The sequence below is a fragment of the Hippocampus zosterae genome, chromosome 7, assembly GCF_025434085.1.
Source record: "Hippocampus zosterae strain Florida chromosome 7, ASM2543408v3, whole genome shotgun sequence".
Classification (NCBI taxonomy): Eukaryota; Metazoa; Chordata; class Actinopteri; order Syngnathiformes; family Syngnathidae; genus Hippocampus; species Hippocampus zosterae.
This window is the reverse complement of record NC_067457.1, coordinates 17,912,505-17,932,821: the sequence shown is the minus strand read 5'-3', so window position 1 is coordinate 17,932,821 and position 20,317 is coordinate 17,912,505. Positions and strand designations below refer to the sequence as shown.

Here is a 20,317-nt window from a genome sequence, read left to right as displayed (position 1 = left end):
CGTCGGCGTCACACGAGCGACAGCCGCAACCGGGGCCGGCCGGGTAGGAAAGTGGGGGAGTGGGGTGGGGGCGGCCTTTCAGCCGGGGGGGGGGGGGGGGGGGGGGGGCGCGCTTTGAAGAGGAAGATGAGAAGAGGGCGAGATGACGAGCCTTCAAGCATCGCAAAAAAACACCCTTTGATCATTCCCTTAATGAACTTCCTTGCCATTCATTTGCATGACTTCACACGCTCGAGCACCATGAAAAACGCGCGTGCGCGCGTTATCTGGGACCGAGGGGGGTAACATTGTGTTGCTGTTGCCGTGGCAACAGCAGCAGAGAACACCATTTGCCCTTGCCGCACCGCAGAAAGTGAAGCGACAGGCGCGCGGAAAAAGCGATCGGGGGGGCCTCACACCAAGCAGGAAGTGACCACCGAGAAAAAATGAGCGGACCTCCCGCGCTCGCATTGTGCGCTTCGCCGTTTCGCTTGGATAAAATTAGAAATAATCAAAGAAGAGATGAATTTCAACGGAGGATGCGATTTTGAAGAGGCGGCTTTTGAATGTGGGAAGAGAATCGATATTTCGGATGTTGGGTGGAAGTGAGTTCCAGAGTTTGGGGGCAGAACGGCTGAGATCAAAATAGCCATCGATTCCGTTGTGGCTGAAGCCGATTTACTGCGGGGGCTCTCCGATCGCGTCCTTGATATTTTGTGCCGTGGCGGTCGACGCAGCCCCTCAACAAGGTGACCTTTCATCTCCGAGGGTGGAAACCGCCCTCGAAAACACGTGAAGCCTTTGGAACTTTTGGTTCGACATTCGGCGAGCGGCACATGCAGGCCGCCTGGGCTGTGAGCAAACACAATGAGGCTGCGCGGCGGCCGCCATCCCGTGAGGTCTGAGGACATATTGTCGCTTCTTTTTCGATTCCTGGCTCCCTCGGGGCACTTTTGGTGAAACGGGTTTGTCTGGAAATGGCGCCAGTTTGCCAACAGCGAGCCGTTTGTGCTCAATAGGCAGACACATGATGTTTGTTTGGATGGAGGGGGCGTGGCCAAGGCAGCCGCCGGTTGGACCGAAGCTCCCGGCGAGAAGTCGCATTTGCGTCTCAATCGTCTGTTGGTGAGCATTTCGAGATCCGGCAAAAGAGGGCTTCTGTCAGAAGCTCAGCACCCGTTCACCGTGACAAAGAGCAAACTTTGGTTCAAGCTTCTTCGGTTCGGCGCTAATCCGCAGCAGACCGTTCGCCGGCTTCAGCCAGAAGGCCACTTTCTGAGCCAAAAGTGGAGAAAAGCATCTTTTTCTGTGGCGCGCAGAGCGGCGACTTGGGACGCCGCCGTTTTGCCACACCCCAAAGTACAAAACGAAAAAAATTACATGAATTAAACATCATTCTTTATCGACATCGGAGCAACTGACAGCAACTCACCGCACGGCTCCGGAAAGCGCGTGTCGCGCAGAGCGGCGTACTTGCGCCGTCTGTCCGCCACGCGGAGCTCTGAAGCCATTCCATCCAATCCCGATCTTAAGAGGAAGACGCGTCCGGCCGCAAGAACACAAACAACAAAAGTGCAAAGGTCGCGGCGTGCCATTGCGGCCTCGAACGCGATTCAAGTGTCCGCTGAGTCCCGTTCTGATGGCGTGACGAACAACTGCCCCAAAACTAACAACAGGTCTACCCTTGGTCGAGGTCGGTGGCGAGCCGCGCCTTTCCCGACACATGGATGATGTGACGTTCATGTGACGCTCAAGTCCAAGAAGACGATCAGTTATCTGCACCGCAGTGACCATTTCAAAAATCATATTAAAAAAAAAAGTGTGGGGGGCGGGGGGGGTCAATCACATAACTTACTCAGCTCGTGAGCTCCACTGGACAAAATGACAGCCCGGGCGCAGCACTGCGCACGCACAAAAATTTACTCCGACACAAACAAAAAAACTAACACAAACACACACATTCATGTACACAATCAAAAAGCGCACACAATACACTAAGATGTACTCGAACACATCGCGTTCACATGTACACACTCGCAGTGAGGTTACCTCGGATGACCCCGGCGTCTGGTGTTAGCTTAGCGTTGTCAAACGCAGACTTCCAGGAGGAGGAGTAGGCGGCGGCGCCGGCGGACGACAAGCACTCGAGCGAGCCCGTAAACTCGGCCGGGCAAAACAGCCCGAGCAGAACCGGAACGGCTCGGCCAAGCTAAACAAGTTAGCCTCCTCTTCAGCCAGAAGCTAGCCGGCTAACGGCTAACATTCGGGATGCACTTTCACTAGACCAGCGAGGGGTGGAAGGCGGGGGTGGGGGGCGACCAAAGTTGCCCCCCGAGTCGAGGAAAGGCGGCGGCGCTCGCGACTGCGTGACGATACAACTCTCCCCCCACTCCAGACACTTTCGGCTCCGTCGTCGAGCGAACCAGAGGGCGGGCGAACCGAGCCGAACCTAGCCTGCGGTCGAACGGCGGCCGCGCTTCAAAGTTGACTTTTGCGACTCCCACTTGGTTCAAATAGACCCGAACGGACTAGCGACGAGTTGCCCAAGTGTCCGTCTTGCTTCTTACCTGGCGGTGTGGCGTCAAGGAGCCGTCAAGCAGTCTCGCGTGGAGCAGCAAACATCCAATTGGCGAGAGGGCGCGCGCGCGCACGCACACTCATTGGGGGGGAAGGAGGGGCGCTCGTTCAGCACCACGGGCCCTCCTACGTCATCACTCATTCGCATTTGTGCAAATTTAATGTCCTCGCCCTCAACCCGTGCAGATCACCGGGACGCGGAGGTCGTGACGTCACAAGAGTTCTACGGCCGGACAAACGGCTCCCCTCCTGTCTCGTCGACTTCTGAACCCATCGTGATGGAGTGATGACGCATCTTGGAGCGGGGCGACACCTGCACGACGCTGCAGGAACTACACGTGGCCTTCGACCCCGGGACGTGATGAAGACCCTAGTGAGGGTACATATTTTGAACATTCCTTTTTTTGGGGGGGGGGGGGGTTACCTGTCAAGTTTTTGCTGCTGAAAATGATGTTTCTTTTTTTCACCGTGGAGCTCGCGTGGGCGCGGTCTCCGAAGGACTGGGGTCAGATGAGGTTGCCAGGCAGCCAGCGCCAGCCAATAGGGGAAGAGCTTGGCCAACGCTGCTTGGCAACCTAGGAGGAAAAAAAAGTGCAGCTGCCTGAAAGGAGGCACTGGGGTGAAGACATGAAGCGGTGGTCATCACAAAGATTTGAAAAGATGAACACAGGAACAGAGGAAGTAATTAGAAAATAAACAAGTGCGCATGAAAACAAGTGAGAACAATCCAAAGAGGCGAGGACCTTTCAAGATGTGATGAAAAGATGCGTACATGAATGGCACAGCAATGAAGAAATGAATAATACACGAGGAGATGACGACATGAAAAGGTGGTGAAGTCACCAGGAGGCGACAAGAGGTCGGTTCAAGGACGGAGAAGGAAACCTTCAAGTATGAAGACATGAAAAGATGTGGATGATGAAGTCACAAAGACATGAATGGTGTCAAACGGAAGAGCTTTTTTCACACGGTTCTTGGGGTCTCACTGCGGTGAGCCAGGATGACGTTTGCAAACGCACGCGGGCGTCACTCTTGACCGTCTTGTCATGACGCATCACACTTTGACTGTACTGTCAATCTTTTATTGTGTTGACAAACTGGACAGGAAGTCGTCCAAATAAATTACTTTTGCTGCCACAAGTTCAATCAAACACTTGTTGGATGTCAAGCGTCATCACGTGCCCCCTTTCTGAGCGGCCAACATTTTTATGGACGGCGGCCGGTCAGACGCAGAGAGCTGGGGTCACATCTGCCCATTAGCTCCGCCTACCGGGGTGTGGGTGGGTAGATGGGGGAGTGGGGCAACTACCTGAGCTCCTGAAATGCTGTTGAATGAGAATCATGTACAGAGATTACATGTGTTAGCTACGCTCCGTCCGCGGGCTCTCCGCCTCACTCTGACAATTCGGTGACATCACTTCCTGGCGCTTCCTCTCCTCAGCCTCCTGTCCGGCCCCGCTCCCTCATCCTGGGGGCTCAGCTCCTGTACTGAGCGGTCCGGGTCAAGCTCTGCATGCTGGATGGGCCGCGGCGGCGGGTAGTCGGGCTGGTAGTAGCGGTACGGGTCTTCGTCCTCCACCTCGCCATAGTTGGGGAAGATGTTGGACGGCAGTTGGACTGCGGGAACAGCAATGCCGACACTCAACTCAGCCCGTCAGTCTGCGCCGCGTCGGAGCGACGCGTCCGCATGAGTGTCAGCCCCGAATACAGGCATCGCAGACACTCGAATAGGTCTCGATTTGGTTAGTGGGACAGGAAGAGGCTGACGAGAGCTTGGAAAAAGAATACAGCCGCCCCCAAACGCAAAGCACCTAAAACCACTCCCGGTGGGCGGCCATCACGTCGTACCTCCGACGTTGTAGCCCACGCAGGAGTTCTGGTCACAGTAACCGGGAGGCCCGGCAGAGCCCACCGGGCCGGGAACCCCGGGACGTCCCGGGACCCCCGAGTTCCCGGGTCTTCCGGTCGGTCCCTGGCTGCCCGGTCTGCCTTGGCCCGGGGGACCTGCGGCAAGATGGCGCGACGTGAGGACACGACCTCTTGGCGAGGAGGACAAAGATCATGAGAGGCTGACCAGGAGGTCCCGGCGGTCCTCTGGGGCCTTGAACCCCGACACCAGGAGAGCCCTTTTCTCCTCTCTCGCCCGGGGGACCTGCGCACACCACATGCACGCCATGGACGCGCACATTAGTTGACAAGATTCCAGTTTGGGGTTGCCAGTTCATCCGCTCGGGGCAGCGCACCTTGTTCTCCAGGTTGGCCATTCAGGCCGTTTTGTCCGGGGAAACCGGGCCTTCCAGAGGGGCCCTGTTCCCCTTGCGGCCCTGGGGATCCATTTCGACCAGGCTCTCCAGGAGGTCCCGGGACGCTGCGGATAGTCACGGATGAGCTCGGTGCGTGGTTCAGGATGGCGTTGAACTGAGCCATGTGACCTGCAACCAGCGTGGCGCCGGTTAGCTTTGGAGAAGTGGGCGTCCGTGGCACCTTTTCCGACGGCTAGCATGCCATGCTACCATACTCACTCTGGATGAGCTGCTCACACACCTGCCTGGCGATGGTCTGGACTGTGGCCGACGACTGCAGGTCGCCCTAGCAATGCCAAACAACAAAGTCACTTCAGAGGAGGAGACTAAAAATGGCGGCGGGTTGGAAAGAAGATGCCATACCCGTTCACCTTTGTCGCCCCTGGTTCCTGGAGGACCCTGCGGCGAGAAGGAAAACAGTGACAATGGAAAGAAAACACTCTCGATCTGCCCAGATGGATGACGACCAGTCGGAATGTTGATAAGATTCCTCAATTGGCTGACTGCAGTTGGGCGGCAGAAAGGAGCTGGGGGCGGACGGCTGGGAAGCATCCTCTGCTATTTGGAGTTTCTTCTTGTGGGGCCATGGCACAAGGGCTAATGTGTCTCTGGATCACAACCTTCTCAGTTTGACACCGGTACAGTTGAGAGCGCCTTTTGAACTTTGTTGGCCTCAGAGACCACTTGGAGTGGTCCCCGATTCAAATCCCCGACCAGCCCTTTCCTTCACGTCCGGCTAGTTCAGTCGGTAGAGCTTGCTGCGAGTCGCCTCGTTGCGGCCGTGTTTATCGTGGTTCACTACTGTGATGGGTTAAAATGCGAGGGCAGATTAAACAAACCCCGTACGCATGTGGTGACGACAAGAAAGACACTTCTTCTGAGAAGAAGTCCCGGAATGTTGGGCTGGACAGGACAGGAGGTCCGCCACCAGCAATCTCCTGCACTTCCTGTCCCCCTGGCAAATTTGGTCAGAGCCATGATGACTAAATGGCTTGTCTGATGTTCAGCGGTCGGACTCACCGGCGGCCCAAGGTCGCCCTGTTTTCCTGGGGGTCCTGTGGTACCGGGGGCCCCCGGAGCTCCTGGACTTCCCTGCGGATGAGAGGAAAATCAAGGTTCAATGTTGGGGCCCCTGGTGTTTTCACACAGACTGTGGTACCACACAGACTGAAGTTGAGTTGAGTCAAGAAAAGCCTGCTGACGGCGAGGCAATCCCACAAAGCGCCTGCTGGGAACGTCGTTGATGTCGCAACACAAGAATCCCCACAGTACAACTTTGCGTCATTCGTAACCACTTACAATAGTTCCGGAGGGGCCCGGTTGGCCGGGAGGACCGTCTTTGCCCGACAGCCCCTGCAGATGAGAAAAAAAACGGCGGTGTGTCTGTGTGTGTGAGTCACAACAAAGCGTGGTGACGAGAGAGGGTGCAAGGCGACTCACTCTGGGGCCGGGGGGTCCTTCTCTGCCTGGAGTGCCCACTCGTCCGGCCACGCCCTGAAATAGAGGTCACTCACGGTCACTTAAATCACAAGCACACATTAAGGCGTGTTTCATGTCACTCACGTGCACCTGAGTGCGTGCACGTTGCTAGCATTTACCTGCAGACCTTGTTGACCTGACTCTCCTTTCTGTCCTCGCTCACCCGGAGCACCCTGCACGTGAAGACAGGCATGAAGACACGTAGAACCAGAAGACACACACGTGCAGATGCACACGAGGGCCATGTACACACGGGAGGATTTTTCATATTTTCGACTTTTTTTTTCGCTGGCAGACCCCACACAGAGATTAAAGAACAGGCCTTGAATGGACTTGGTGGGCTTGTGTCAAGACCAGATCCGGCCCCCAGCGTCATTTTACGTGGCCCGCGGGAGCAAATCATGTGTGTCAACTATCATGATTCTTGTTGAAATCTATACTGAAATGTCAAATTGTCATGTGTAATAATGGTCTCCTCGCAAAGACCAACAAAACATTTGCACGTTCTGCTGCGCTCTGCTTCACTGAAACCTGGCTCAGTGACCGCCATCCAGATCCCGCGCTACATCTACCCGGCTTCCGCCTTCTCCGAGCCGACCGCGACACGGAGCTATCAGGGAAATCGAAAGGTGGTGGGATTTGCTTCTATATCAACGAAGAATGGTGCACTGATGTCACGAAGCTCGACGCACACCGCAGCCCGGACCTGGAGTCGCTATCTTTAAACTGCAAGCCATTCTACTCGCCACGTGAGTTCACCTCCTTTTTACTAGTCGGTGTTTACATTGCGCCACAAGCTAACGCTAACACGGCGATACAAACGCTAGCCGAACAAGTAAACAAACTCGAACTAAAATACCCAGAGTCACCCCTGATCATTTTGGGCGATTTTAATAGAGCACATCTTAACCGTGAACTTCCCAGATATAAGCAGCACATCGACTGTTTCACCAGAGAAGGCAACATTCTAGATCACTGCTATACAACAATCAAAATGCATACCGATCGGTCGCCCGTGCAGCATTGGGTCTTTCTGACCACAATTTAATCCACTTAATACCTACATACAGACAAAAACTCAAATGTGTTAAACCGGTTGTTAAGACTGTGAAAAAATGGACAGATGAAGCAAAGCTAGCTCTACAAGAATGCACTGATTGGGGCGTCTTTGAAACTTCAACGGGCACACTGGATGAATACACAGACACTGTAACATCATACATCAGTTTCTGTGAGGACATGTGTGTACCAACGAAGTCCTTCCGCTCTTTCAACAATAACAAGCCATGGTTTACTCCCAAACTCAGGCAACTCAGGAAAGAGAAAGAGGCCGCATTTAGAAGTGGAGATCGGGCACTGTACAAACATGCCCGAAACCAATTGACAAAGGAAATTAACATCGCAAAGAGAAGCTATGCAGAGAGGCTGAAAAACCAGTTCTCTGCTAACGACTGCATCTGTATGGAATGGCCTGAAAGCAATCACTAACTATAGAATGCCATCCCCCCAAACAGTGAACAATAAGGGTCTTGCTAATGAACTAAACATGTTTTTCTGCCGATTTGAAAAGGACACCCCCATTTCCCACACACACCCACCTCTACCAGAAACCACTCTACCTACCCCCCCACCCTCTTTTTCTCCACTACAGATCCACGAACAGGACGTGAGACGGCTCTTCAAGCAGCAAAAGATCAAGAAAGCTCCGGGGCCCGACAAAGTGTCCCCCTCCTGCCTGAAAGTCTGCGCTGACCAGCTGGCTCCGGTCTTCACACAAATCTTCAACAGATCCCTGGAGCTGTGTGAGGTCCCATCCTGCTTCAAACAGTCTACCATCATCCCAGTTCCCAAGAAATCGGCAACATCGGAACTGAACGACTATAGGCCTGTCGCCCTGACGTCTGTGGTCATGAAGTCCTTTGAACGCCTTGTGCTGAACCACCTAAAGAACGTCACTGGACCCCTGCTGCACCCTCTCCAGTTTGCCTACCGGGCAAACAGGTCTGTGGAAGACGCAGTCAACATAGGTCTGCACTACATCCTCAAGCACCTCGACAGCACAGGGACCTACGCAAGGATTCTGTTTGTGGATTTCAGCTATGCGTTCAACACCATCATCCCGGAACTCCTCACCCCCAAACTACTCCACCTCGGTGTGGCCCCCACGATCTGCCAGTGGATCCTCAGCTTCCTGACGGGACGGACACAACAGGTGAGACTGGGAGCAACAACATCATCAATACGCACCACCAGCACTGGAGCCCCACAGGGATGTGTCCTCTCGCCACTGCTCTTCTCTCTCTACACAAACGATTGCACCTCAACAGATCCAGCTGTCAAACTCATAAAGTTCGCAGACGACACCACGGTCATCGGTCTCATCAAAGACGGCGACGAGTCTGCGCTACCGCCAACAAGTGGACCAGCTGCAGCTCTGGTGCGGCCGACACAACCTCGGGCTGAACACGCTCAAGACTGTAGAGATGATCGTGGACTTCAGGAAACATTCTTCTCCACAGTTGCCCCTCACACTATCCAACTGCCCTGTGTCAACCGTCGAGACCTTCAAGTTCCTGGGAATCACAGTCTCCCAGGACATGAAGTGGGAAGTCAACACCATCTCCATCCTGAAAAGGGCCCGGCAGCGGATGTACTTCCTGAGGCTGCTGAGGAAGCATGGCCTGCCACAGGAGGTGCTACGACAGTTCTACACGGCAGTCATCGAATCAATCCTGTGTTCTTCCATCACGGTTTGGTTTGGGGCCGCCACAAAAAAGGACAAAATCCGACTTCAACGGACAGTTAGGACGGCAGAAAAAATCGTTGGCACCGCCCTACCCACTCTTGAGGACTTGCACACTGCAAGAATCAAGACAAGGGCACGGAAAATCCTCCTGGATCCCCCGCACCCTGCCCACCACCTTTTTCAGCCACTCCCCTCTGGCAGACGCTACAGATCCATGCGCACCAAATCCAGTAGACATTTAAACGGCTTCTTCCCTCTAGCCATTAACTCCTTAAACAGTCACTGACATAGTCACTCTTGCACCACAAAATGGTACTACAAAACTACTGGTATACTCTAAAATGGTTCAATGATTTTGTTGTTTACGATGATACTAGTGCAGCGTGTTATACCGGAGACAAATTCCTTGTGTGTTCTACATACTTGGCCTATAAAGATGATTCTGATTCTGATTCTGATAAATAACGTTGCGACTTTGCACCGGCACTCTGAGGGAAGCCGTAACTCCAAAGTGGCCTGCGATAAAAAATGTGTTTGACACCCCTGATCTAAAGGGACAATTTGACGTCGCCCATTTGACGCCCTTGGTTTGGGAAGGGACAAAGGATTGTTAATGGCCGAACTTGCATTTGAAATGCACGTGACTGCGCGCATGCAAAGATGCTGGGGGTCTTACTGGGGCACCCCTGATGGAGCGTCCGCTGGGCCCGTGTGGTCCTGGGGCCCCCTGGGCTCCTGGTGCTCCGGGCTCACCGACCAGTCCAGCCGGCCCCTGGGGAAGAGTTGACGTCACGTTGTACAGAGATTGGATCACAAGGTCCCTCCCAATCAAGAACTGGACCCGAAATCCCCGTCTCCATTCGGATCAGCACTCACCACTGGACCGGGTGCTCCACGATCACCACGGGCTCCTCGTATTCCCGGCCCACCAGGGGGTCCAGCTGGCCCTGCGGGACCTTTGCTGTCCTGGGTGCAGGTGCAGGCCTTGGGCATGGCAGGACACTGGGCCTCGTTGCGCTTTGGTGGTCATGCGATAAAGATGCGGTGGCGTCGGCATGATGAAGAGGGAGGCACGGCCGTTAGATCACTGAGCATATGGCCCCGGACGTGTACGGAGGACTAACCAAACCAGGAAGTTCACAGCACAGATCTCTGGAGGCCCACGAGGTGCTGCACACAATGTCGAACATCTGGAGCTCAAACTGCAACACGGTGATCGTCAGTGGCTGCCCTAACCCAGCGCAAAAGCCAGCGGTGTCTCCTCGGGTCTTACTGGTGCCGAGTTGTCCTTCTTCCCTCTGGAGCGAACCATCCTGCCCAGAACCTCCATCCCGGCCGTGCTGATGTTTCCCGCCGCCTCGATGGCTTTGGTGGACACGGCCTGGCAGTCCACGAGCACGCTGGCGCTGGTCTTGCTGATCACCACGTGAAGCTGCGCGGAGGACGCCTTTTAGTGGACTAGGTTTCTTCACCGGAGGACAACCATGTGGCCCTTTTCTACGTTTGTACGCGGCCACACTTGGGGGCGCTGCGGCCGCCAAAGCGGGATACAATCACAGAGGCAAAACGCAGCAGTGGCATGCTAACCTTGTGAAAGCTCCCGTGGAAAAGTTTCTTGACGTGCGGACCCTCGAAGGTGACGGTCTGAAAGTGTCCTCTGTAGTCGTTGTTAAAGAAAGTCAAGGTCTTTCCTCCATCTGCGCCGTGAATCGACACCGGTGACGTAGAACTCCGCCAGCCTCCAGACATTGTGCACTCGAGATTCCAGACTCACTGTCCAGGATGAGGCCCACCAGCGGATCGCGGTCCTGGTTCAAGACCTCCCAAAGAGCAAAAGGTTCCTGCGGGGTGCTGGGCAGCAGGCGGAACAGCAGCGTAATGGTGTAGTCTGACGGAAGTCCTTCAGGGTGCAGCAACCTGAAGGGAGGCCGAGCGTACTGAACATGACAAGTTCTCAGCACAGGCGTGCTCTTTTTTCAGCCGAGATGAAGGAGAACCTGGTTGGCTGAGCCAGGAGAGCGCCGTCGTGCAGGCGGAAGCACGGAAATGCGTTAAAGGTTCCTGGTACCATGGAAACGCCGGCCAGGCTGCTGTAGCGCTCCTCCAACAACCCAAAAAGCTCCATCATGCGGAAGCCTAAGCAAGCGCCGGAGGCATCGTCATTTCTGGGGAGATCCGGGACGAGCAACCCCGGTAAAATGGCTCGGAGTCTTACCAGGAGCGGGGCCGCCGGTCATGGCCACTGACGGACAGGCTGCGGACACACCAAAACGGTCTTGAAGCAAAAAGTCATTGGGGACGTTCCTGGCCGCCGCTCACTCACTGGCCGTGGCAGCTTCGCAAACGAAGGTCACCAGCTTCTCTTCGATCTTCTTGAAGGCGTCCAGGTCGTCCACAAAAAAGACGTGTCTGTCGCTGGGTTCGCTGGCGATGCTCACCAATTCCCCATAGTCGGCGTCAGCGAAGCCGATGGCGAAGATGATGAAGCCTGTCAGGACGCCGCAGGGTTTACGGCTCAGCATGGGGGCATTGCGGGACAGCGAGCTCCACCGGGACCTCTCCTGACCTTCCATCCGCATCTCCTTGGAGACCTTGTTGACGTCATCCTGCGATCGGCCATCGGTGAGGACCACCAGCACCTTGGGGACTCCCCTCCTGACTCCGCCCTCTGCTGTGAAGATGTTGTCTTTCATGTGCCGGATCGCGCGACCTAAGCAGACAGAGCGCATCACTGCAGAGGGCGCTCCGAGCACGGCATCGCTGTCATCCCATCGCGTGATCACGGATCACGGATCATGTCTTGCCTGTCTTGGTGTTTCCTCCCTTGTAGGAGATTTTGTTGATGGCGTCCAGGAGGCGCTCCTTGTCGTCGTACGCGTCCAACGCAAACTCAGTGCGCGTGTCGTCGCTGAACTGAGCGATGGCAACCTGTGGCACATCGCACGTGGACTCGCCATCTTGATCATGTGACCCGAGTGAAGATAAGCCGACAGGCTGGCCGGAGGTGAAGGCCAAGCTGCGGCGTTCCTGGGAAGCCTACCTGGGTGCCATCAGGTCCAATCTGGTCCAGCGCCCCGGCGGTACTGGACAAGAACCCAATGATCTTCAGGAAATTGTCATCACCGATACTCCAGGATCCGTCTACCAAGAACGCCAGGTCGGCCTTGGCTGCCTTGCAGACTGCGTATGTGTGTGTGAGAGCGAGAGAGAATGTCCCCATAACGTCAGTAATCCCCTCATCTTTTTGTCAGGCAGGTGGTCGGTTGAACATGCGCTTACCTTCCTTGGCAGGGGGAACCGTGGGAAGCGGGGTGGTGATTGGCGGCAGGGCGGTCGTCGGGGCGGGGACGGCTTCTGGACAAGGAGTGGCAAAGCCGCGACAGTTACGTTTCCGGGTCAAGCCGCCTTACCATCGGTCCGCCGACACTCACCAGTCTCGTCGGTGGCGGACACGGCCGGGCCTTCCGTTCCGTCCTGCAGTCGGGCGTAAATGCTGACCTTGTGCGACGTCCCGGGTCTCAAGTTGCCGAAACAGTGCCGGCTGGATCCTGCGCTCAGCTTGGCTTCCTCCACGTGACCGCCTGCCACGAAGAGGGTGGCAACCGTGTTGTTTGTTCTCAACTCATAGGAATCAACTGCTTTTCTATTGTTGTCCCTCGGACATTTTACATCGGATCGTGATACTTCTCTGACAAAACATTTTCAAGCTTAAGCCATCTCACCGGTGACCGGCTACCCACATTCTCTTTCCAAGTGCAAACGATTGCAAATGAAAAATACAACGCGACAGAGTCTCAAAACGAAAACTCAAGGACACCGATTTGTTTCGACCAACAAGGAACGTGCCCGAGGTCAACTTGTCACACGATTGCTCCAAATTCAGATAAAAGCCACAATCAGTCCGGGTCTCCACAATCAAACGGCAACTCGCCCTGCGGCGAGAGGAAACCTGGAATCCATTTTAACGACCACGTAGCCTGGACACAAAGCCCGCCCCTGACCATATTTGCTTTGCCCTGTACTTGAGACACCTGAGGAATCAATGGCGGTCGTCGGCAGGCGGCACCGGGACTCACCGCCGGGGGACTCGATGACGACTCTGTAGGCGGCGGCGTGTCTCTGCGGCCGCCACTGAGCGCACATGCCGCTCGGTCCCCGCCGGTGAACGCTCAGCTCGGTCACGGCCAACGGGACTGCCGGGGCACCGGTGCGCGTCGTTCATCTTCAACTGGCACGGAGGTCGAAAGGTGGGATCGAAGGCGACGGCTCCGAAATACTCACGTGTCCTGGCCCGGCCCGACAGCGGCTCGCTGGATCCGCCGCCGTAAGACGCCAGAACTTTGACTCCGTACTCGGCGCCGCTCAGAAGGCCGACGATCATCATGGTGCTCACGTCCTCGCCCACGAAGGTCTCCAGTGCGGGTCCGGGTCCTGCGGGTGGCGTGGGGCGATCCTGAGAGGACCATCTCACAAGCGGCGGCGCCAACGATGCCGGTGTCCGCCGGACCCACTCACCCGACAGTGGCTGGTACACCACGCGGAAGCCCGTTGTGGGAGAACCGGGAAGGTCCCAGCTAATCCGAAAACGGTTGTACCATTCCTCCGAAACGCGCAGATTCCTGGGAGGCAGCGGTGGAACTGAGAGACAGACGGAAAGAGGATGGGACGGACAGATCCAGTGAGACCCAGAAAGAACGGGCAGACGGACGGAAAGGTAAGGGTGACAAAGATGGAGAGACAGAAAGAAAATGGAGAGAAAGAAGAGAGACGGGTAGAAAGACGGCACAGGGAGAGCGCCCAGGATTACAGGCTAAGGAGAATCAGCGCCTTGATTTTCCTCAGCACGGCAACCAACGTACGCGTGCGTCCACTGGCCGTGACCGTTGCTCCATCTCCATCCGGATAGACGGGCGTGACGGCCATTTTGTACAGGGTGTCGGCCAACAGCGGTTGTAAAACCAAACTGGTCTGGGTGGACGGAAGCGTCCTCTGACACGGCAAAACAAACAAGACGTCAGCTCATCTCGGCCCGCGACTGCCCGATTCGCACACACAAATATCGGCGCGGTACAGCGGTCTATATGCTGGCGCTTTTTGGCGAGTGGCCAACAACGTGGGTCTCGCCGCCGTTCCACATTTGAACGGGATCACGTGAGTTTTGACATTTGCGGATGGCCACCAAAAACTGACACGTGTTGAATGTCGCAGGCCCGATTTTGCCACAAGGGGTGGACTTGGACGACGTGACTCTCTAGATTTCTGTTCAATTGACCTCTTATGTTATCTTATCTTCCCTTAAGCATGTGGTCTCGCAGTTTCATCTTCTTTTAACGATCCCTTCTTACCGTCTCTTGGTTGCCATCCGCACTGCCGTAGCTGAGGCGGTAATGGCGGACGTCGTGGGCGTCCGAGTGTTGCCATGACGCCCGCAGGCTAAAGGCGGTTTGGTCATCGACGGTCATGTCCCGCACACCGCCGCGGGGTGCTGCGTTCGCAAAAGCAACAAAAACGACAGAGACATTAAAGGGGTGCTCACTGTTCGACTGGGTGGGGCTAAAGAAAACTCACCTGGAACGATGGCAGTTACCAGAGCGGCAGTGGTTGTTTTCTCCACTACAAATGAATCCCCCCAAAAAAGCAACACTCGAGTCAACACCAAAATCGACGTGTGCGACTGAGCGTGCGCGCGTCCGCGTACATGTTAAGTGTCTGTTGATGTGTGTGTGCGTGTGGGCGGATTGTACCGGTGTATTCTAGCAGCACGACCTGGTCACTCTCCACCTCGTTCCCATAGATGGCGCTCACGAGGACCTGGTACTCGGTGGAGGGGCGGAGTCCAGTGACCGTGTAGGTGTTTATGTTGGCGTTGAGCAGCACCTGACGGCGCACACGCGCATCTTGAAGGTTGCCGACACTCGTGTTTGACGTCAAGTATACACACACACACACACACGGCCACGTACACTAACCTCTCCGCTGTCGCTGCCACCATCACTGCCACCGTCTGCGGGTGTCCACCCGAGGCGGTAGAGTGCCACGTCGTCAGCGGGGGTCTGCCACGACACCCGGAAGCCGACAGTGGAGGCGTCATGGATCCTCACGTCGGCCGGTTCTGGAACGGTCCCTGCGCACGGAACCCCCGCGTGAGTGGGCGCGTAATGCGACTTTGACGTCGTCGGGGCGAGGGGCCCGACGCTTACCCGTGGAGAAGCTTTGCGTGGCCGGCTGTGATCGCCCCTGGTCGTACGTGGCGACCACGCCCACCGTGTACTCTGTCAGGGGGCTGAGGTTGCGAAGCAACCAGGAGGTATCGCGGCCCGCCTCCACCTACGCATGCACGCCAAGGCCTCCTCGTCATCATCAGCTCACAGGCGTACTTTCTATTTATCAGTGTTGTTTTGGTCTTCTTGTTTTGGACCTGGTTACTTTCGACGCCGTCACTGCGGGCGTAGATGACGCTGTAGCCCGTGGCCTTCCCGGAGGCGGAGTCCCAGCTGAGTCGGGCGGAGCTGTGGCCCACGTCCGTCAGCCGCAGATTGGTCGGCGGGAGCAGCGCCACTGAGGGGGACGAGCACACATCTGAGGCACGGGCGTCCAATCGGGGGCGGGTGGGCCGGTCACCGAGCAGGCCCGGTTTCAGCCATCCGTCAAAGTTTTGCGCGACAACAACTCAAAGAGACCTCAGGAATGTTGGGAATCTGCTTATCTCGGCAACTTGAATTAAAGAAGACGCGACACGAAAGAAGCGGCGCCGTCGGCCGCAGACGTCGTCGGGCCAGCCGTCACGAACCTTAATGAAAGGCTGAGGTGACGAAGCGGAAAGCGGCAAAAAAAGGGTGTGGCAGGGAAGAGACAAGACGCCGGGGCTCCCGGCAGACCGAGCGGCCTTCTGGGCCGCAGCACCGTCCCAACTTACACGTGCTGAGCTGGCCGGTGACGGGGTCGCTGGCCTCCTCTCCGTACATGGCGTAGACCGTCACCGTGTACTCCGTCGACGGCGTCAGACCCTCAAGCACCGCCTCCTCCACATCGGACGCCACCTTCACCTGCGCACGACGTCATCAGATGACGGTGACATCACGACACCCCGATACCCTCGCGCCCAACGCTCGGCACCCCTCACCTCCTTCTCGTCATCGGGTTCTCCCTGACTGAGCGGCGCGTAGAGGATCATGTATCCTGAGGCGGCGGGGGCGGCCCTCCAGCGGACCCTCACGGTGTCATGGGTGGGGTCGGACAGGTCCAGGCGCTCCACGGCCGGCAGGGCCACTGCGAGTCGACACGGCCGAGGTTAGGGTTCGGCTCGGGGGTGGGGGTGGGGGGGGGGGGGCCTCGGCGTCAGCGTACGGGTCTACGTACACGTGCTGGCGCTCCCTCTCAGCGCCTCGCTGGCGGCGTTTCGGTAGATAGCGAACACGGCCACCTGGTAGTCGCTCAGTGAGCTCAGGTGCTCCAGCAACACACTGCGTTCCCACCCCGGGACCACCTGCGAGCACAAGGCGTCACCGCCGCGCCATTCGGGAAGGCCGCAGCCGTTACCTTCTCTTCCGGCTTGCCGCCGCTCGCCGGGTAGTAGACCACGCGGTAGCGCTCCACCTCGCCATCCGGCGGCGCCCAGGTCAGGCGGAAACTCCGAGCCGTGATGTCAGAGATCACCAGATCACGGGGAGGAGCCGCATTTTCGGGCGGTGGCTCCGCATCGCCCCCAGCTAGGAAACAAACAAACTTGGCGAGAGGGGACTAGACGTATCTCCGGGCGGGTCGAGGGTTCATCGGCATGTCCGTATCGGATGTGACACACCTCCCTTGGGCTGACCCCGCAGGAAAGTCGGTCCATTTGAATAGATGTCATGTCTTATGACTCCCACTTTGTTGAAATCAATGTGCCGTACGGCCACCGCCTAAACGGAGAGCCCGGCGGGGTGGCTCGATTGCGTGCCGGACGTCGCAATGATTCTTGCGGCACCGCTCGTGTCTGAGATTTGACAGGCCGACGTCAGACTGTCCGCCCTCCTTGAAAGCACATCGCATCGACCTCCGCGCGTGATTAATCCCATCTTCACCCATGGCCGCATCCGATACGGTCGCGACGTCAACGTCCGACTTTGCGCACCTGCCAGCTGCTCCACTGTGCGGCAGACGCTCCTGGTGAGAACGTCCACGATGTCGCCCATCACGTCAAAGTCGGCCACGTTGTAGACGTGCGTGTCGGTGGGCGGCGAGGCGATGGCCTTCAGCTCGTCCTCATCCGCATTCTTCACGCCTGCCCGGCGAGGACGGCAGGTAGGGAGGAAGGAAGGACGTCAACGCTACCTTGCAGGAAAGCGCGTGGCGGCCACGCCGACTCGTACCGACGGCAAAGACTCGGATCCCGGCGTCCCGCAGGGTCTGGGCGGGCGGCACCACATCATCCTGGGACTTCCCGTCCGTGATCAGGATGGCGACCTTGGGAACACGGGCCCTGGATCCGGATTCGGCTTTGAAGCTGTTCTCCAGGACGAAGGTCAGTGCCAAACCTGCGGCGAGGAAATCTTCGCATCACCTTGATCGCTAAGCAAGTTCAAACACGGCGGTGGGCGACGTTAGCGTACCTGTAAGCGTGTTTCCGCCTTTGTAGGGCAGGTTCCTGACGGCGTCCACGACGGCCGCTTTGGTCACGTGACTGCTCAGGTGCCACTCCACCCTGGGCTCGCCGCTGAACTGCACCAAGCCTGCGCACGCGCCAAAATCATGTCGCGCGCCCTTTAATCAACATCAAAGGCAGGCGGCCGGGAGCAAGCGAGCGAGCGAGCTCACCGACACGCGTGCCATCCGCATCCACCGCGAAGGCCTGCACCAGGTTCTCCAGAAAGCTTCTGACAAGTCGGAAGTTGCTGCGGCCGATGCTCCACGAGCCGTCCACCAGGATCACCACGTCGGCGGTGGCCGACGTGTCGCAGGTGAACCTTTCCTCACCTGAGCAGGCACAGGCACAAGCGCTCACATGCACCCGTGGAGACTTTGCACAATGTCTCCGAGCGGGAGGTAAGGAATCAAATCTTTTTTGTTGGGTTTTGTTTTGTTTTTCAATGCCAGTCATCTGTGAACTTTTTTACAAGAATGCGCATCATACAAGGCAACTTTTAGCAACGCACCGGAACACCTCGGGCACCACACACAGACACACACATGGGCCGGAAGACCACGCGGTACGCGGCAGCAGGTCAAAGTTGAGCTTCTTGCAATTCCTGGCGTGTTCCGCAAGCTCGTCTCAGCGCCCAACGCGACGCAACTTGTTCAGAATCATGCCGGGCTCGCGGAAGCTTCAGAAAGACCGCGGAATGTTCTCGCCTTTCCCCCGTCGTGTTCGTCATGACAACCGGGGCCGGGCTCGGTTTTGCCTTCCAACGCATCGCAAGTCAGGACAAGTCAGCAGGACCCCGAAGAAGGCATTTGAACATTCAAAGAGGAGGACACTTGATGGGCACAAATCTTGATGTTCGCCCGTTTCTTTTGTCCATCTTTACAGGGCGGCACGTCGGTGGGTGACCGGCTTGCACCTCACAGCGCAGAGGCCGTGGGTTCGATTCCGGCCTCAACCTTCTCGTGCGGCGCGTGCATGTCACGCAAAGTCGTAAAATGGGGGGCGTGTCATTGAAAGGCAGGCACGAGTCGAGCAAAGGCTTTTTCTCAATCAGAAGACAAGAAAAACAAACAAGCGGCTGGCGGCGGAGCAAACGTGCGGGTACAGGCCCCGGCGTGATTGACGGGTCGGCGGCGGAGGTGCGAGCCACGCCCGCCAGCTCGGCAAGTGCCGACAAGACGGTGGCGGCCGAGCAGCCCTCGGAATGCCGGTCGGCGCCTCGCCGCTCCCACAGGGGTCCATCAAATCCCTGTCTGACTGGTCCTTTGGCTTTGGCAAAACCAAAACCGGTGGTTTTCCATTGCGGAAAATTCATTTGCTTGTCCCAGTACGGCGAGGTGCCGACTCGGCCACCGCCCAAATCAAACTCGGAACTCAAGGCGGTCACGGACACGTTGACCTTTCGACTTCCTGCCGTGATGTCACACCCTCGGGCGTCGTCACCTCCGGTCCGCCTTACCTTCAGTGATGGCGTTGACGTGCGGGGGGCCGCCGTCTTGCGGACTTTGGGACTGAAGCCTTTCTTGTCCCGATCGCTCGGCTGAACCCCGACAAAAGCAAAAAAAAAAGCCGTCAGTGTCCACTCTGGGTGACGTCACCTGGCGCCTCACCTTGGTGTCTGGCCAGCAGCGGTTTGCTCCTTAGCGCCCCCCGGAGGGCATACACTTTGAAGGCGTAGTCTCTGCTGGCGTCGAAGGTGTCGATCAGCAGCTCGGCGTCCTCCTTCGCCACGCTCACCTCCGTCTCCTCGCCACCTGTTTGCGCGTGCACGGCCGTCAGATTCACGCGTACGCCGCCGTGCGTACGTATGCGCTTGCGGCCGCCTTACCGGGGCGCGTGCTGTAGGCCAGCACGTATCCGTCGAGCGGACCTTTGGGCTCCTTCCAGGACACCAAAAGCCGTGTGGGACTGAGAACTTTGCTCCGGAACCTTCTCGGAGAAGACACTGACCGCCGGAGATGCGCCGTGACCGGCGGCAAACGTGATGAGCGCAGGATGACAAACACACGCAGGGAAATGAACAAGTGAATATATTTTTGCACGACACCCCCACCCCTCCAATTAAAGGCCAAAATGGCTTTTCATCCAATTAAGAACAAAGTCAATTGTGCAGATGAACGATCTCGTCCATATTTTAGGCAGCGACAGTGACGAATGCAGAAAAATGGGTTGCAGCAGAAAGGCAAACGTGCGCCTGTGCCTGCGCCTGCATCCCGCGGCGATCAAGGCGCGCCAATGTGAACGCGCGATGACGTCGACATCAATCCGAGCCCGTCGGACAGAGTGCGTGGCCGGGCCCCCAACTGACCTTGTCCCTGTACACGCGCGACGTGGACGCGCATCAAGAGCAGGAAGCCCACGGTGACCATCCACTGGCGTGACGTCATGGCGGAGCGGCACTAGACTTCGGGGAGAAAAGGATCCAAACACAAAAGTTGGCGGCCAACTTCTCCTCTGCGCGAAACGCCGCGTCGGTCGGACAGACACAGCGGGATGACGGCGCGTGCACGCGCGCGCGATAAGCTTCCGCTTCGCACAACCCCCAACAAACGCCCGACCCGCTCCGCGCGTCCCGCTCATCTGAACCTGAATCCCACTCGCCCGCGGCAC

General features: G+C 57.1%; 3 protein-coding genes across 4 annotated transcripts in view; all 3 read right to left on the bottom strand.

Annotated features, from left to right (window-relative positions):
• Positions 1-2,832, bottom strand: part of LOC127603523 (zinc fingers and homeoboxes protein 2-like) — a 7,818-nt gene extending 4,986 nt beyond the window's left edge. Inside the window, exon 1 of one of the 2 annotated variants that reach the window (XM_052069849.1) lies at positions 2,029-2,832. The gene's annotated coding sequence lies outside the window, so the exon portion shown is untranslated. The remainder of the gene's footprint in view (positions 1-2,028) is intronic. The other variant, XM_052069848.1, reaches the window with a different exon arrangement.
• Positions 1-7,177, bottom strand: part of cibar1 (CBY1 interacting BAR domain containing 1) — a 25,313-nt gene extending 18,136 nt beyond the window's left edge. Inside the window, exon 1 of the mRNA XM_052069902.1 lies at positions 7,174-7,177. The gene's annotated coding sequence lies outside the window, so the exon portion shown is untranslated. The remainder of the gene's footprint in view (positions 1-7,173) is intronic.
• Positions 3,628-20,317, bottom strand: LOC127603509 (collagen alpha-1(XIV) chain-like). The gene is made up of 46 exons (XM_052069815.1): positions 20,016-20,317; positions 19,536-19,652; positions 19,318-19,461; positions 19,167-19,247; positions 17,881-18,039; positions 17,676-17,795; positions 17,436-17,600; positions 17,198-17,347; positions 16,624-16,793; positions 16,444-16,570; positions 16,208-16,353; positions 16,001-16,130; positions 15,503-15,642; positions 15,285-15,411; positions 15,054-15,208; positions 14,829-14,961; positions 14,653-14,697; positions 14,430-14,569; positions 13,944-14,073; positions 13,600-13,722; positions 13,366-13,515; positions 13,161-13,277; positions 12,516-12,665; positions 12,364-12,438; positions 12,125-12,264; positions 11,889-12,012; positions 11,651-11,794; positions 11,408-11,572; positions 11,300-11,338; positions 11,082-11,220; positions 10,859-11,001; positions 10,672-10,781; positions 10,358-10,516; positions 10,209-10,286; positions 9,961-10,101; positions 9,761-9,856; positions 6,458-6,511; positions 6,300-6,353; positions 6,159-6,212; positions 5,880-5,951; positions 5,223-5,258; positions 5,079-5,145; positions 4,800-4,988; positions 4,631-4,708; positions 4,405-4,560; positions 3,628-4,173 (listed from the first exon to the last, which is right to left on the bottom strand). The coding sequence occupies exons 1-46, from the start codon at positions 20,092-20,094 to the stop codon at positions 3,971-3,973; spliced, it is 5,514 nt and encodes a 1,837-aa protein (XP_051925775.1). The 5' UTR covers positions 20,095-20,317; the 3' UTR covers positions 3,628-3,970.

What these genes read in the sequence shown, in the direction of transcription:
- LOC127603509 (XM_052069815.1), bottom strand. Translation starts at nt 20,094, where the DNA reads ATGACGTCACGCCAGTGGATGGTCACCGTGGGCTTCCTGCTCTTGATG. An exon ending in CGTCATCGAGTCCCCCGGCG is followed by an intron (nt 12,666 to 13,160) that starts GTGAGTCCCGGT and finishes TCTTCGTGGCAG; the next exon opens with GCGGTCACGTGGAGGAAGCC. An exon ending in GGGGCGACAAAGGTGAACGG is followed by an intron (nt 5,146 to 5,222) that starts GTATGGCATCTT and finishes TGGCATTGCTAG; the next exon opens with GGCGACCTGCAGTCGTCGGC.